We start from the raw sequence: 14316 nt of genomic DNA on the forward strand, positions 1-14316 counted from the left end.
AAAAAAAAAAAAAAAAAAAGTTTCCCCTACACAAGGTATCTGGTCCCTTTACTCTTTGGACATGAGCCAGGTCCTACAGTGGCTGCCTTGGTCTCATGAATGGTGCTCAGATCCTGGGAACAGCATTCTATCTCACCTGGAATGGAAGAACCCTTTCCATCATCTCATATTGGGGTGTTGTCTTCTCCGTCACGTGCCTCTCCTGCAGTGGCACTGCTCCTGGGAGTGCCTCGGACACATGCTCAGATCCGTGGCTAAAGCCACTGTAGAGCTCATCCCTGCATACCAGGCACACAGCCACCTCCTGTGGCTGTGCAGGCTTTCTCCCTTCAAGTTCTTCTTCAGTTGAGCTGTAACGCATTGCTTCTGCCCAACAAAGCCAACAGAAACGGATGCTTCTTTTATTGCAAACATGGGCAGTTTAGGGGGCAGGTCCTCTGCTTGCCATGGCTCACCTGATTCAGCTCAAATACTACAGTACCAAGGAAGACCATCTCCTCCCTCAAGTCTAGGTAAAAATGTAGTACTTAAAAGTTTTTATTTCACCAGGAATTTCTCCAACTTTTGAAGAGCTTCCCATACTACCTTTTACCCATACTGCCTTAGAGGGCATTGTTGCAAGGTGGTTAATAGCACGGACGCTGAAGTCCAATGGTCTGGGTTTGAATACTGCCTCTGCCTGACTGTGTAGTTTCCGATGAGTTAACTAACTTTTCTGAGCATTACTATAAAATGGGGGCAACAATATCCTCTACTTCCAGGGTTGTTGAGAAGATACATATAAAGTGTTAATACAGCACCTGGCAAAGTAAAAGTACAGTGATTATTACCCAGTGTTACTACCAGTATTAAAAAGTGGGAATAACACCTTTGTAACCATTCTCCACCTGATCCTTGCAGAGAGGGTGACCACAGGGGAAGTGACGCTCCTCCACAAACCTTCAGCTCTGTGATGAAATTCCCTGGTCCTCCACACCTATGCAGCCCTGATAGAGTATAATCAGTTTGCTTCTACTTCTAGTAAAATATATTTCACAGACTAATAGTTCAAAGAAACCGCACAACCCCATCCCCAAATGTATACTCTCATTCAAAAATGCCATCTCAATCTTTCTTGAGGACATACATTTTTGTGTTTTTATGTATATTCTCTAGTCACTGTTCTTCAACCAGAAGAACATGCCTAGAAACAGAGTTTGCCCCCAAAATAAAAAATAACTATATATATATAATAGAGGTGAAGAACTATTATAGTAAAATTTGTGAGGATTTGAGTGGGGCTTGAAATGTGCCTTTTTGGTAAGACACATTTTTCGTAAGCTAAGTAAATTCATAGTGGAAACAAGCATGGCAGATGAATAGACTATTAACCCTTCTAAGTGATGTATGATTCTAAAGAGCAGCCACTGTATGCAAGCAAACAATAGATGTCCTACACCAAAACTGAGCCAGGGTTTTACATTTACAAGATGGACACACACCACTTGATGACTTTTCTTGGCATCCACGTTACCGCCTACGGTTGAAAGCTGTACAGCCACTTAAAAAATATCTTTTTATAATTCAGAATGATCACCAATTTGATCGATGCTCTCCCCTTTATTAGTGTTTTCCACCTCAATGGCCATCCCCAATACAGGCCCTCCATTCTGTTAACTCCTCCTGTCTGAATGGAGCCTCATTTCCTCAGCTCCACATACTCCTCCCCAGGCTCATCCTGTACAGCACTGCCAGCCTCATCTTCCCGCAGCTGCACACATGGGATGTGACCGCTCTGCTCACAAGTCCTTCCTTCATTGGCCCCAACACACACACACACACACACACACACACACACACACACACACACACAAATTCGAGGAGGAAATCTCAGTTCTTAGCCTGGTACCATAGTTTCAGGTACCAAATCCCACAAGGTAGCTTTCCAAGCTCATTTTCTGCCACTGACTGGCATCCTGCCGATCCTTCTATGCCACCTCACACACCACCTCCTCCACCAGGCCTGGGGTTACTCAATTCATGGGAAGCAGGACCTTCTTTCTTCTCACTGCTCATGCTTGTCCCATGTGACTGGCACTTTATCACACACTATTCTGTGCCTTAGAAAGAACATTGCTTTGTGAGAAGCACTTTGAAGGTAAGAAAATTGTGGCATTTATAGAGTGGCCTACTGTGGCTTCTCAAAACAGAATATAGATGCTTAACAACTACTTACTGATTCAACCAGTGACTGTACTATGCTTCAGGAAAGGCCCTGGGCCAATGACCAAGACCAATTCATATGACTGCCCAAAGAAGACGAGCTTGGATTTCCACTAAACAATAAGACATAACTCATATGATAAGGAATTGTTCAGGAATTAGTAGGAGGAGTCACTAAAACATGATTTCACTGAAATGTATTTACCTTTTAATCGGTTGAACATCGGTGGAAAATTAGAAAAGGCAAAATATAAATTTCTCAAAATGTTACCAAATTGATTCTTACACAGCCAATAGACAAAGCTTTTAAGGAAATGACATCTTTCCATATAAATGAAAAGACTTCTAATTATTATATGTAAGATTTTAAGGGGTTGTCAACTGTATGTCTCTTGCCCTAATTTTAAATATGTCCTAAAAGGAGACTCCATAACTATATGTAAGGTAAAGAATCAGTGGGTAATAAAGGAAAAAAAAGCTTCTGTTTTCCTGAAGTACCATTGACACTGCCGTGCTAAGAATATGTCTATCAAGAATGGCACAGAAAGAACTAACTGGCTTCTAGATTAGAACACATCAATTATTTCATGACCGAATGTCAAACAGAAAAACTGCCTGAATGCTTTAAAAGTCTATCACATCATACCACATTTGGCCTACACGGAATGGCATATTCATCATTTATCATTAAAGGCCTTTTTATATAGGTCAGGGTTGCTAGGGCTTGGTGTTTTGTATCTTACAGTTTAAAGAATGCTCTAAATTCTAGGGGTTTTTTTTAACTTTTTAATCTATGAGGAAGGAAAACGAAAACTTCCTATAAACTCAGATTAATGCCTGCTAATGCACAGAAGAAAGAAAAACTAAAACCTTCCTCCTACTATAAAAACAAAATAGTGTGGCCTCTGTTTCTTTTCTGATAAGAGTCTTAAATACCAAACAGTTAACTGCATAATAACATTTACTGGCAGCCAGGCAGCCTGCTTAGCAGATATATAAAGCAGGTAAAAGGAGAAAAAGTTAATTTCTTGGCTGAATGATTCCATCGGTAGCTATAGGGCAAACCCGAAAGTCTTTTAGTAAAGTAGCAGTTGATTCTTCTATCAATCTGTAGCACACATACTCTTCCAAGGAAAGCATTAAATATGAAAATCATATCCCGTTATCATCTGTTTCCAGCTTTCAGCCCAGTAAGCTTTTCTTAATGAATGCTGCAGCCTAAGGAACAAGCACGCTGTTGGCTTTTCTGAATAATGGAGTGATGCTACCATTTTTGCTTATTACAATATCGACTGGCTGAGGGGGTTTCACACATAGTCACAAGTGACTACTCTTGCCAGCATGCTCCAAGTTATTACAAGATGTTTTTAGACATTTCATATAAAAGAGCTTTACTGCTTTTAGTGAAGAAAACATCTGTGGTCTTGAACAGAATCATTTATATGGAGATAGGCGGGAGGATTAGAAGCCTGCATTACAGCAGATACATAGCAGAATTTATTTAAGTATTCCTTGCCGATCTTTTTGTCTATTGCTTAGATATGCAATCTGTTCTTTCCACTTTTTCTGTGCAAAGGTTAAAATGTACAGAATTATATATATTCACACAAATAAAAGAATCAAAATGCCGTATTTTGTTTACTTTTCATTTAAAACACTTCTCAAACTAAGAAAAGAGCAGCTACAAGGCATGATTTAGAAAAATAATTTTACCTACTGACAACATTGAGGTTTTCTTTAGAGTCTATCCTTTCTTCCCAAAGTAACTCCCTTTCAGCAAACTTAATTAGATGTTAAAGCAATATTCTATAAGCAAAAATCTTTAATCACTTAAGGTTTAATCAAAGGGATCTTTCTAATAAGATGATTTTATTTGAAACAATATCTTAAAATATAAATACTCCAGAACTCCTCTGTTAACAGAAAGGTTATCAATTTAGTTTATTACCTTTTCTCTGTCTTCATCTTTCAGTTCACCTTTTAGTCCCAGACTATCTTTTGAGAGTAGCATCTTCTTAATTTGAGTCTCATATTCAAGCTAAATATAAACAAAGTTTGATTTTGTGATAAATATTTTTACAACTAGCATCTGTCTGTATACTGCAGTCTTTACAACATACAGGGAGCACTGAAGCAGAAAGTAAAAGCTGATGTTGCCACGAAATTCACCTTATCTTAGAAAATGAACAATTTTGCAAATAACACATATCGAAAGTTGAATTTTACAAACTGCCACAATTTTTAAATAAAATAAGATTTGATGGATTTTTACTTTCATCAACTTAGGGAATAAAATCTTTATATATACATATACACACATATATGTGTGTGTATATATGTGTGTGTGTATATATATGTATACAGTTTGACACTTTATCACAAAAATTCAATTCCTTTATTATGAAAGTAATACATTAGACAGTGTTTCCTTTTAGAAGTTTTGCCCCAAACAAAAGAAAAAAAAAATCAATCCTACTGATTTCTTATCTGTATGATATCTACAAAATATCATGATTCTGATCGTCACAGCAATTGAGCATACTTGCTAGATCATCAACTTAAAACAAATTCCATTTTCTATGAATAAAAATATACTGCAGACATCAATAATCAGAATCCAGTTTGCTCTGGCACTAATAACTACATAAAGATGTCTGCATCATTACCACACTGTAATTGGTGAAAGTGATTCAATCTTAAAATGACTTTTTCTTAAAAGCAAGGCATAAAAAAGCACTTTGATTCAGTACGCTAGTAATTAAAGCCTTAAAAAAGTCATGGATTGTGGTCCATCACAGATAAGTATCAGAACATTTTCTAAATTAGGCAGGTATGTACTGTAATTAGAAACATACCTATGAGATGATGAAATTAGAAAGCTGTTTCCTTAGTTCTCTGATTGAACATAAAATAGGCCCGAGCTTTGTTCTCACACACAAAAACCGAATGGGCACTAATAACCAAACTGATTTGTTTCTCTCAAAATATTCTGAAAGGTATTATTAATATATGCTATCTCATTTTTAGTAACAGTTAGGTATGGATTTTTTTTAACCAGCAGAGTACTATTAACATGATAGATGGCAGTAATTCTCTAAGTAGATACTCAATTAAATGAAAATTTTATAAGACCAGTACAAATGATAAAATGATAAACTAAGGATAAAGCAATAACAAAGATACAATTTACGCTTCTCTGTTCCATATCTATTCCTTTGAACTTAGAGGTGTTTACATTTTAACCACAGGAGCTTTAAACAGGTATCCCTTACAGATTCTAAGGGACAGTATCTCAAAAAAGAAATGGGGGATGAATTACAATATATACAATTACAGGTTAAACAAAAATTCTTTTTTCCTGTGACTACAAATGTTTTCTTATGCTCTTTGAGATCAATGAGCATTGTACCTGCTTTCCTCATTATAGGATCATTTCAGAGCCATACCTTCCAAAGACAGAGCACTTTCTCATAGAAATATGGGAGTTTTATTCAATTCGTTTTGCTGAAGGAAAATGGAAGTGATAACTGCATAAAGTCTTCCTAAAGAACAGAAAGAAGTATCTTTAAGAGCCCAATTTCGATTGGTCTCAATGCAACTGAAAAAGTCACTAAACTGTAGATACTCTTTTTCTAAATAATGCAAATAGAAATGGCACAATGAAGTTGCAGAGATACAATGATAAATTAATGATTGATACAGACTGTAAGCCTGCATCCCCTAGGACCATGGATTTCCATCAAAAAATGCTTTGTTCTCTTTTTTCTTTTTTTCTTTTTCTTTTTATATGTAACACCTGGTTATTATCCACGTTCTGAACACTGGAAAGCAGGAGTTTTCCACAGTGCTCTCCAGAGCCTACTCATGCACCAGTAACATCTCCTGGTCTGGAGCCCCTCTAGGGATAAATAATTCCCTTATCTTCCCAGCCCCAACCCGAGAAATCTGTTTTAATAAACCCAAGAGCACTGAGTTAATCCATCAGGTAACTTGTTCTGTCTGTCACTGTATTGCTTCACAGCATTGGCTTGATGCTGCCCACCTAAACTTAGTAGGACCTTCCCATTTACTTCCTCACTATGCACAAGTAATTTATTTCAGCGGAATTCATGAAATCTGTTAACAATGACTGGGGGGTTGATGGAGGTTCTCGCAGAAGTTTCTGGTCTCTGGGATTTCTCTCCAAGCTCACAAACGTTTTCCATTACGTTACTTTCTGTATTTTCACTTCCGTCAATTTGCCTTCAATCACTTTACTGTTTGCCTGAAAGTGTCACCACTACCTTTTTTTTTTGCCACAGACTTCCTTTTTCATTGTTTTTCAGGGTTGCTCAGCTAATTCTCAAGTTACAGAATAAGTGAATAATTGAACTGAATTGACATTTAAAATCTGCTGGCCCTGTCTCCTCATATTAGAGTTGAGGAAATGGGTACAGAGAGTTACATAATGGGCTGATTTTATCCTCAGGTTAGTATGAGAGACACGACTAAGATTCACAGTCTTTTGTTTTCTCTTCTCCTATTTTTTTCCAGTATCTGTGCTTCCTCTTAGATCGTGAACTTTTACCAAAGATATGGGGGAACGTTTATTTGTTCAACTAATGTATATTAACAGGCAAGACACTCTGGTTGATAAAAAAAATGGTATGTGCTACACACTTTGTCCTCCAGGGACCTGAAGGTTGTGCCCTGCTCACAGTGTCTGTCACAATCCTTAGTAGAAATCAAATCAGAGTTCAAAAGATTTGTTCTCAAATATTAGCCCCTTATAAGCATACATAACCTAATGACTGAATTTTCAAGGATAAACACATCTATTTTACTTTTTTTTTTTTTTTTTTTGAGACAAGGTCTTGCTCTGTCACCCAGGCTGGAGTGCAGTGGCATGATCACAGCTCACTGCCCTTCAACCTCCCAGGCTTAACCAATCTTCCTACCTCAGCTCGCCAATAGCTGGGACTAGAGCACATGCACCACGTCTAGCTAACTTTTTCTATTCTTTTGCAGGTTCTCATCATGTTGTCCAGGCCTGGAGAACCACATCTTTAAATAATGACATTATATATTCAAAACCCCTCTGCTATTAAACAGAAATGCTAACTGGGAAGGTATAATAAAGAGTATCATCAATACCACATTAGTTCTCACATACTAGTTCATGGTCCATAACAGAATGAGATAAAAAATACGGAAGAATTAATTTCAGTCAAGGGGGAAGTCTTGATGCTTACTGAGTGCTTATTATGCGCCATATTCTGGGTCAGATACTGAGAGCATTGAAATAATAAGACAAGGAGCTCACAGTGAAGTGGGAAAACAGACATGTAAACAATTATAATACCACGAAGGAAGTGCTTACTGAGATAATTATGACACAGACCTAAGGCAGGGCAGGGGGAAAAAGGCCTTCTAATTGAAGGAGGTATGAGATAATGTGGTGCTTTCAAGGAAATGCAAATTGTTCAGCATGCTTAAAGTACTGTGGATGCATGTAAGACTGTGTGTGTGTGTGTGTGTGTGTGTGAGCGAGAGTGAGTGTGTGTGTGTGTGCGGGAGATAAAGATGTAGAGAGACAGTGGGAAGATAGGGGGGTGGAAGAGTTAGAGGATCTGGAGGAGACAGATTTGGGGGTAAGAAGAGGCAAGGAGACAGGAATAGGAGAGTGGGGAGAGATAAGAGGGAGAAATGGGGATGGCAGGAGAAGGTGGAAGGGGACAAATTAGGGAAAGATGGGGAGAAAAAATGTGCACGTCTGTGTATCTGTGAGAGAGAGAGAGAGTGTGTGTGTGTGTGTGTGTGCATGTGTGTGCCCACATGTTGGGAGGAGTAATAAGGGTGAGGCTGTTCTATGCAGGCAGAGACGAGCGTCTGGACTTTGTCCTGAAAAGCCTTGGCCAGCATTTCAGGCCAAAGAGAGACCTAACCAGATGAAGACTCTTGTGCCTGCTATGAGGATCCTCCCTGAATGCCCTGACATGTCAGCCCCATGCCTGGCAATACTGCCATGAGGGAGGCTAAGGCAGATGCTGTTCTACACACGTCCCCGGGACCTTTCTGGTCACTCCGAAGTTCTGGAATCTGGGGCTCCATGCCTAAGGCTTCTTGGAACCTGGGAAGGCTGCTCTGGGGAGCGTTTGGTTAATTCCCTACCATCTACAACCTTGCCCATCAGTCCTCAATCAGTGCTGCTTAGGAGCTGCTGGACACATATCCCAAATGTGGAAACCACTTGCCAGAAGTTCCCTGTAGGATTCGGTGCTGGGCTAACTATGGCAGCTGGCTTCATCCCCTCTTGCCTACTGATATTCCTTATCTCCCAAATAAACCACTTACTGTCAAATCCCTGTTCTCCAGGTCTACTTCAGGGAGAACCAAACCTGAGACAAGGATAATGGGCACCTGAGTGAAACTGCTTTAAGTTAGGACCAACTGGGGCCCCTTTTACAAAAGCAGCTAATACAGGGAGCAGGGGGGCAGAATTAGGGAGACGAGGGCACATTCCTCACAGCATTAATACTAATATTTACATTCTTAGGTCTTTTTAAATTTATTTTATCATCATTAATTTTTTTTTGGAGAGACAGGGTTTTGCTCTGTCGCCAGGGCTAGACTACTGTGCCACCATCATAGCTCACTATAGCCTCAACCTCCTGGGCTCAAATGATCCTCCCGCCATCTCAGATTCCTGAGCAGCTGAGACTACTGGTGCACACCCCCAGAGTTGGCTAATTTTTAAAGATTTTGTACAGATGGGTCTCACTATGTTGCCCAGGCTGGTCTCGAATTCCTGGCCTTAAGTGATCCTCCCACCTCAGCCTCCTAAAGCGCTGGGATTACAGGCATGAGCCACCATGCCTAGACCTAATATTTACATTTTTGAACTGTTTTTTCAGCCCCTTTATCCAACTGACATGTAGCAACATAGATATAACACTATATTTTCAAAACTACATAACACGTCAATATCCTTTAAAAGCCCTAAAAAATATTATAGGCCTCCAAATAAAGTATTATGAGTCATAAAACCAGTTGACAGTGTTTTCAGCAATTAGCTCATTTTAAGAGATTTTAACCCTATATAATGAACTGGGCCCAGCCCACCCCTACAAAGTGGGAGAAACTCTCTTAGTACCAATTTGGGCAAAATCCCCACTTCTCTCACATGGATTCACTTGGTTTCACTTTCTGGAATTCTACCAATTTGAAGTCCATGTGTATTAACTGTAGTCTGTTCAAGGTGAAATACCTGTGGCATTTTGGGGCGCGTGGGCAATGCACTGTGAACACCTTCCTCCTAAGACTTATGTGAGGTCAATCAAGAAAGCAGGTAAAGATCTGATACCTGGATGGGCAGCATTAAGAGGAGACAAGTGGTTCTGGCATACCTGGGCCACCACTAGACACTAGCCCAAAAGGAAGAAGCAGAAAGAAATGGGAAAACACCAGAGACAAACATCCCCTATGCTGCACCTCAGCTCACTGCACAGCTTGCTGAAGAAGGTGGGATCACTGGTGGGGTCTCTGACATTGCTATCTGGGTTCGTAGGCACACAACAAACATTGGCTTTGGACTTAGGGTGACTGTCAAAGTCCAGTTCTCCATGGAACTCACATCCTTCCCGAGTGTAGTGCCATGATTTGGCCTTTTATGCTACTAGAAGAATTTTTTTAAAGGCATTCCTTATCCAAAATTCAAAAATGGAATACCTACATAATTTTTGAACCATGTTTCTTAATAGAGCTTTTCATATTCCTATCTAGTTTGTCATGTTAAAATAGTCCCCCATGTTGACAGTCTTTAGTAGCTCATACAAGTTTTTTATAACATATCCTATTTTATATAACAAATGCTCTCAATATAAAAAAATTACAAAAGATGATTCTTCCCTTCAAATTCCTTCCTCTCAAATTTGGTCATAATAAGAAATCAACAATTAAATGAAGCCTCAATATGAAAATAAGCAGAAATTTTCTATTTTTCCTTTATTTTATTGGGAAGACAAAATTCCCTCCTTTGCCCATCACTTTCATTTTCTCCATGAAATCTTTGAAAAGTAGTTTACAACATTGATACAACTTTTTTTGAACTTTAAACATTTTTCACGAATACTAAAATAAAAAAATGAGGAGCTAAAACTTGCTATTGTTTGAGCACATTTAACTGTGTATCTTGGTTTCTAAATACCCCTCTCCATTAAAAAGAACCACAGCTCCTTGGATAGGAGGCTAATTCCACATCTGAGGGAGAAAAAATGTGAGGTAAACCTGGAATATCTTGTTATGCCCCAGATCAAAGAAGGCTCAGAATCAACAGGGTTATGTCAAAAGGACACAGGAGCCAATCTCAAGAGACTCCCACTGGCCAAATATAAGACAATAAAATGACAAAAAGAGTAATTACTGTAATTGATAACATACTAGTAAATAGAAATTCACAAGTCCATCATAACATTAAAAAAAAAGGGGGGTCTATGGCCATACCACCCTGAACACGCTTGCTCTCATCTGATCTTGAAGGCTAAGCAGGGTTGGGCCTGTTTCATACTTGGATGGGAGACTCCTAGGAATACCAGGTGCTGTTGTAGGCTAAAAAAAAAGGGGGGGGGGGAGTGAAAGAAAGAAAAGAGGGAAAACACTCTTTGTTATAGAGGAAAGCCAGTTAACAGAAGATACAATAAAACAGAAAATCACCATTTTTCAAAACCTCCACTAGAAATAACTGGTTCAGGCAAGGCTCATCTATGGGTCCTAAAACCATTAGGTAAAAGGATATTGAGGAACACAATATTCCCATGATGCCAACCCATCACTCCATAGATTAGTTACTAACATGCAAAGTGGAAAAAAATGTACCTTACAGTAGAGACAACTAGAGATCATCATCTTAACCAAGGGGTCAAAGTCAGCCTCACCCAGGGGCCACCTGACATCACGGGCCTCCTGATGGGATGCAGTTGGAAGTATAACCTCAGCTGTAACTATTTAAATTAAAATTAATTAAAATTGGCAAAATTAAAAATACAGTCTTCAGTGTCACAAACCACATTTTAAGTGCTCAATAGCCACATACGAGCAATAGCTGTATCAGATAGCATCAGTGTAGATACAGAACATTGCCATCACTGCAGAAAATTCTATTGGACAGTGCTTGTATAGACCACATTTCCAGTTCACAGGAAATTCAGGGGATGCTGTGCAAGTTAAATGATGCCTTAGATTCAGAATGTGGATCATTCTACAAGCAGATGAACTGCCTTTTTCAAAACAGCCAATTACATGGGGAAAAAAAAGGAGGAATGGTAGGAGACTAAATTTGATTAAAAGAGACAAAAAAGGCACAATAATCAATAACGCAAAAAACAATACGTGAGCCCTAGTTGGCTCCTGGTCTGGAAAAATAAGTTACTTTTTGGGAGAAGTGGGGAAATCCAAATATGAGCTGAATATTAAATAATACTATGTCTGGGTGCAGTGGCTCAAACCTGTAATTCCAGCACCCTGGGCGGCCAAGTCAGGAGAATTGCTTGAGACTGCATATTCAAGACCAGCCTGGGCAACATAGACCTCATCTCTACAAAAACTAAAAAATTAGCCAGGCATGGTAGTGCACACCTACGGTCCCAGCTTAAGGCTGAGGAAGGAGGCTTGCTTGAGCCTAGAAGGTTGAGGCTACCATAAGCCATGATCACGCCACTGCACTTCAGCCTGGATGACAGGGTGAGAGGCCCTGTCTCAAAAAACAAAATATTATGAAATCATTTTTAATCTTCTTAGATGTGATAATGGTATGATTATGTAGGAGACTGCCCCTGCACTTAGGAGATCCATGCTCAAGTGCTTAGGAAAGAAATGTCATGATGCCTGCAGCAGACTTTCAATGGCTCAGAGAAAAGAAAAAAAATATACAAAGCAAATACAACAAGATATTTAAAACTACTGCATCTAAGTGGAGAATTATGAGTGTTCATCACAATAATTATGCTAACTCTTCTGTGTATCTGAAAATTTTACAATAAAAGGCTGAAGAAAAACTGCAGGGCAAAAGAAAAAAAAGCTAGGGGGGCTCAGTAGCAGGCTAGCAGGCAGAATACTGAATTCAACTCCTCCTGTGATCAGTGTTAAGGTGGGTTAAATTGGACAACACCTGACCAGTGGAAATGATGAGGATAAAGGCCTAGCTCCTGGCCCTCCACACTTGGCCTAATTTGTGGAGCAGCAGGTAGCCAAGCACCTGCACTTCAAGGGGAAAAAGGTGCCAGAACCAGAGATGGCTGCAAGGGCAGTCACGCTGGATCACACAGTCCAGAAGCATGAAGGCAAACTCCTCGGAGACAGTTCTATCCTTACTGCTGTCCCAACGAACTGTTTGCCAGAGAGGGGCCCAGACCACAGAAAAAGAACCCTTTCAAGACAGAATCAGTTTCTAGAGGGAACCCCAATGCTGCTCAAATTCATTTATTCAGCCAACAAATACCATGTGTTACACTGTGCCAGGTACTGGCTAGTGATCTTCCCTGTGTTACAGATATCCCATTGATTCCTCAACTAAAGAAGACTCTTGGAAAATGCAGTTTCAAGTTCTCTGATAAAATTTAGCCATACGGTAATTCACAGAAAAAGCTGATACTTAAGTATGAACAACTAAACATTAGTGACTACCACTGATCTGAAAATTACTACTCATTATTTCTCATTTTAGCAAAAAAAAGATTAAAAACAAAACGTAAACCTGGGGTGTGCACCTGTAATCTCAGCTACTCGGGTGGTACACAGCTACATGAGGTGTGCACCTGTAATCTCAGCTACTCAGGAGGTACACAGCTATATGAGGTGTGCATCTGTAATCTCAGCTACTCGGGAGGTACACAGCTACATGGCATGTACACCTGTAATTTCAGCTACTCAGAAGGTACACAGCTACACGGGGTGTGCATCTGTAATCCCAGCTACTCAGGAGGTTGAGACAGGAGGACTGCTTAAGCCCAGGAGTTCAAGTCTAGCCTGGGTAACACAGTGAGGCCCCATCTTGAAAAAATAAATAAATAAATAAAATAAAATAAAATAAAATGTAGTAAAAAACAGGAAGTCACCTTCAGTTTTTGAAGCTTCTCTGTGTTTGTGGTGAAGTATACAGCATGAGCTTGGAAACGCTCAAATTGCTTTAAATATTCTTGGTTTCGAGCATGAGCCTTCTTTTCAGATTCACATATTTCCTTCAGATAATTCTTTAGTTTTACATATTTCAGCTTAACTCTAGAAAATTAAAAGCAGTTTTAAAACAATGGACTAGACTTGGACAAATCTAAGAAAGAGAATTTTCTTTATCAAAATTGTTAATGAGACAATGTATTCTAAGATATTTTACCCAAACCACTAAAACCCAAAGGACAAAATGTATATATACATTTTTGGAGACAGAAAATTAATGCAGTACCACTGAGCTATCATATCGGTTTCCTCCAAGCATAACTCCCCTGAGAAATATATACAAGACCACATTCTAACATTCACACAGTAAAGATTTCTATGGACTTATTTCTCAAAATTAAACATGATTTCAAGAGTCGTGTCTATGTGGACATGTTTGACGAATGGCTCACTAACATTCTTATACACAACAATTTCAAAAATAACTGCTCATATGGAATTAAATCAAACTACAAATCACAATCCATAAAATTAAGAAATTTAAAACAAATTTAAAAATGTAAAATACCAAAAGCTCTCATTTAGATAACGAACACACTTGTTAGAAATTGCAACAATATAATTCACTATTAAAATATTTTATAATAATACATGGACTGTAACTACTCCAACTGTGAAAAAACCTTTAAGACTCTTATCCAAAGTATAATAGCAAAAACATACTCTGCATTCCAATTTTTCTGTACATACAAAGACATATGGGATAGTTCAAGTTCTGCAGTCGACTTTTCTCATGGTACCAACGCCATTAATCCTAACTCTTCTTCCCTGTTATACAGCATTCCAATTGTTGGCTCAATAAATTATTCAACGTTCTTACATCAAACAAAAATAAATTTTAAAATAACAAAAATATTCAAAACATTTTTTTGAATGTTTGTTTGAATCAAAACAAAGATTTGCAAA

At 38.8% G+C, this 14316-nt stretch overlaps 1 protein-coding gene across 10 annotated transcripts in view; it reads right to left on the reverse strand.

Annotated features, from left to right (window-relative positions):
- KIZ (kizuna centrosomal protein) overlaps window positions 1-14316 on the reverse strand; it is a 131661-nt gene that overhangs the window by 107805 nt on the left and 9540 nt on the right. For 6 of the 10 annotated variants that reach the window (XR_003306889.1, XR_003306890.1, XM_026448131.1 and 3 more), the window contains exons 3-5: window positions 13293-13455; window positions 10684-10788; window positions 4151-4240 (exon numbers count right to left, since the gene is read on the reverse strand). Coding sequence is in view for 8 of the 10 variants with exons in the window: in XM_026448131.1 (XP_026303916.1) it covers window positions 4151-4240; window positions 10684-10788; window positions 13293-13455 (358 nt within the window). In the remaining 2 variants the exon portion in view is untranslated. Of the gene's footprint in view, window positions 1-4150; window positions 4241-5648; window positions 5745-10683; window positions 10789-13292; window positions 13456-14316 lie in introns of all 10 variants that reach the window. The other 4 variants (XM_023191870.3, XM_023191864.3, XM_023191872.3 and 1 more) reach the window with 4 other exon arrangements.

Source organism: Piliocolobus tephrosceles, chromosome 20 (genome assembly GCF_002776525.5).
Source record: "Piliocolobus tephrosceles isolate RC106 chromosome 20, ASM277652v3, whole genome shotgun sequence".
NCBI lineage: Eukaryota > Metazoa > Chordata > Mammalia > Primates > Cercopithecidae > Piliocolobus > Piliocolobus tephrosceles.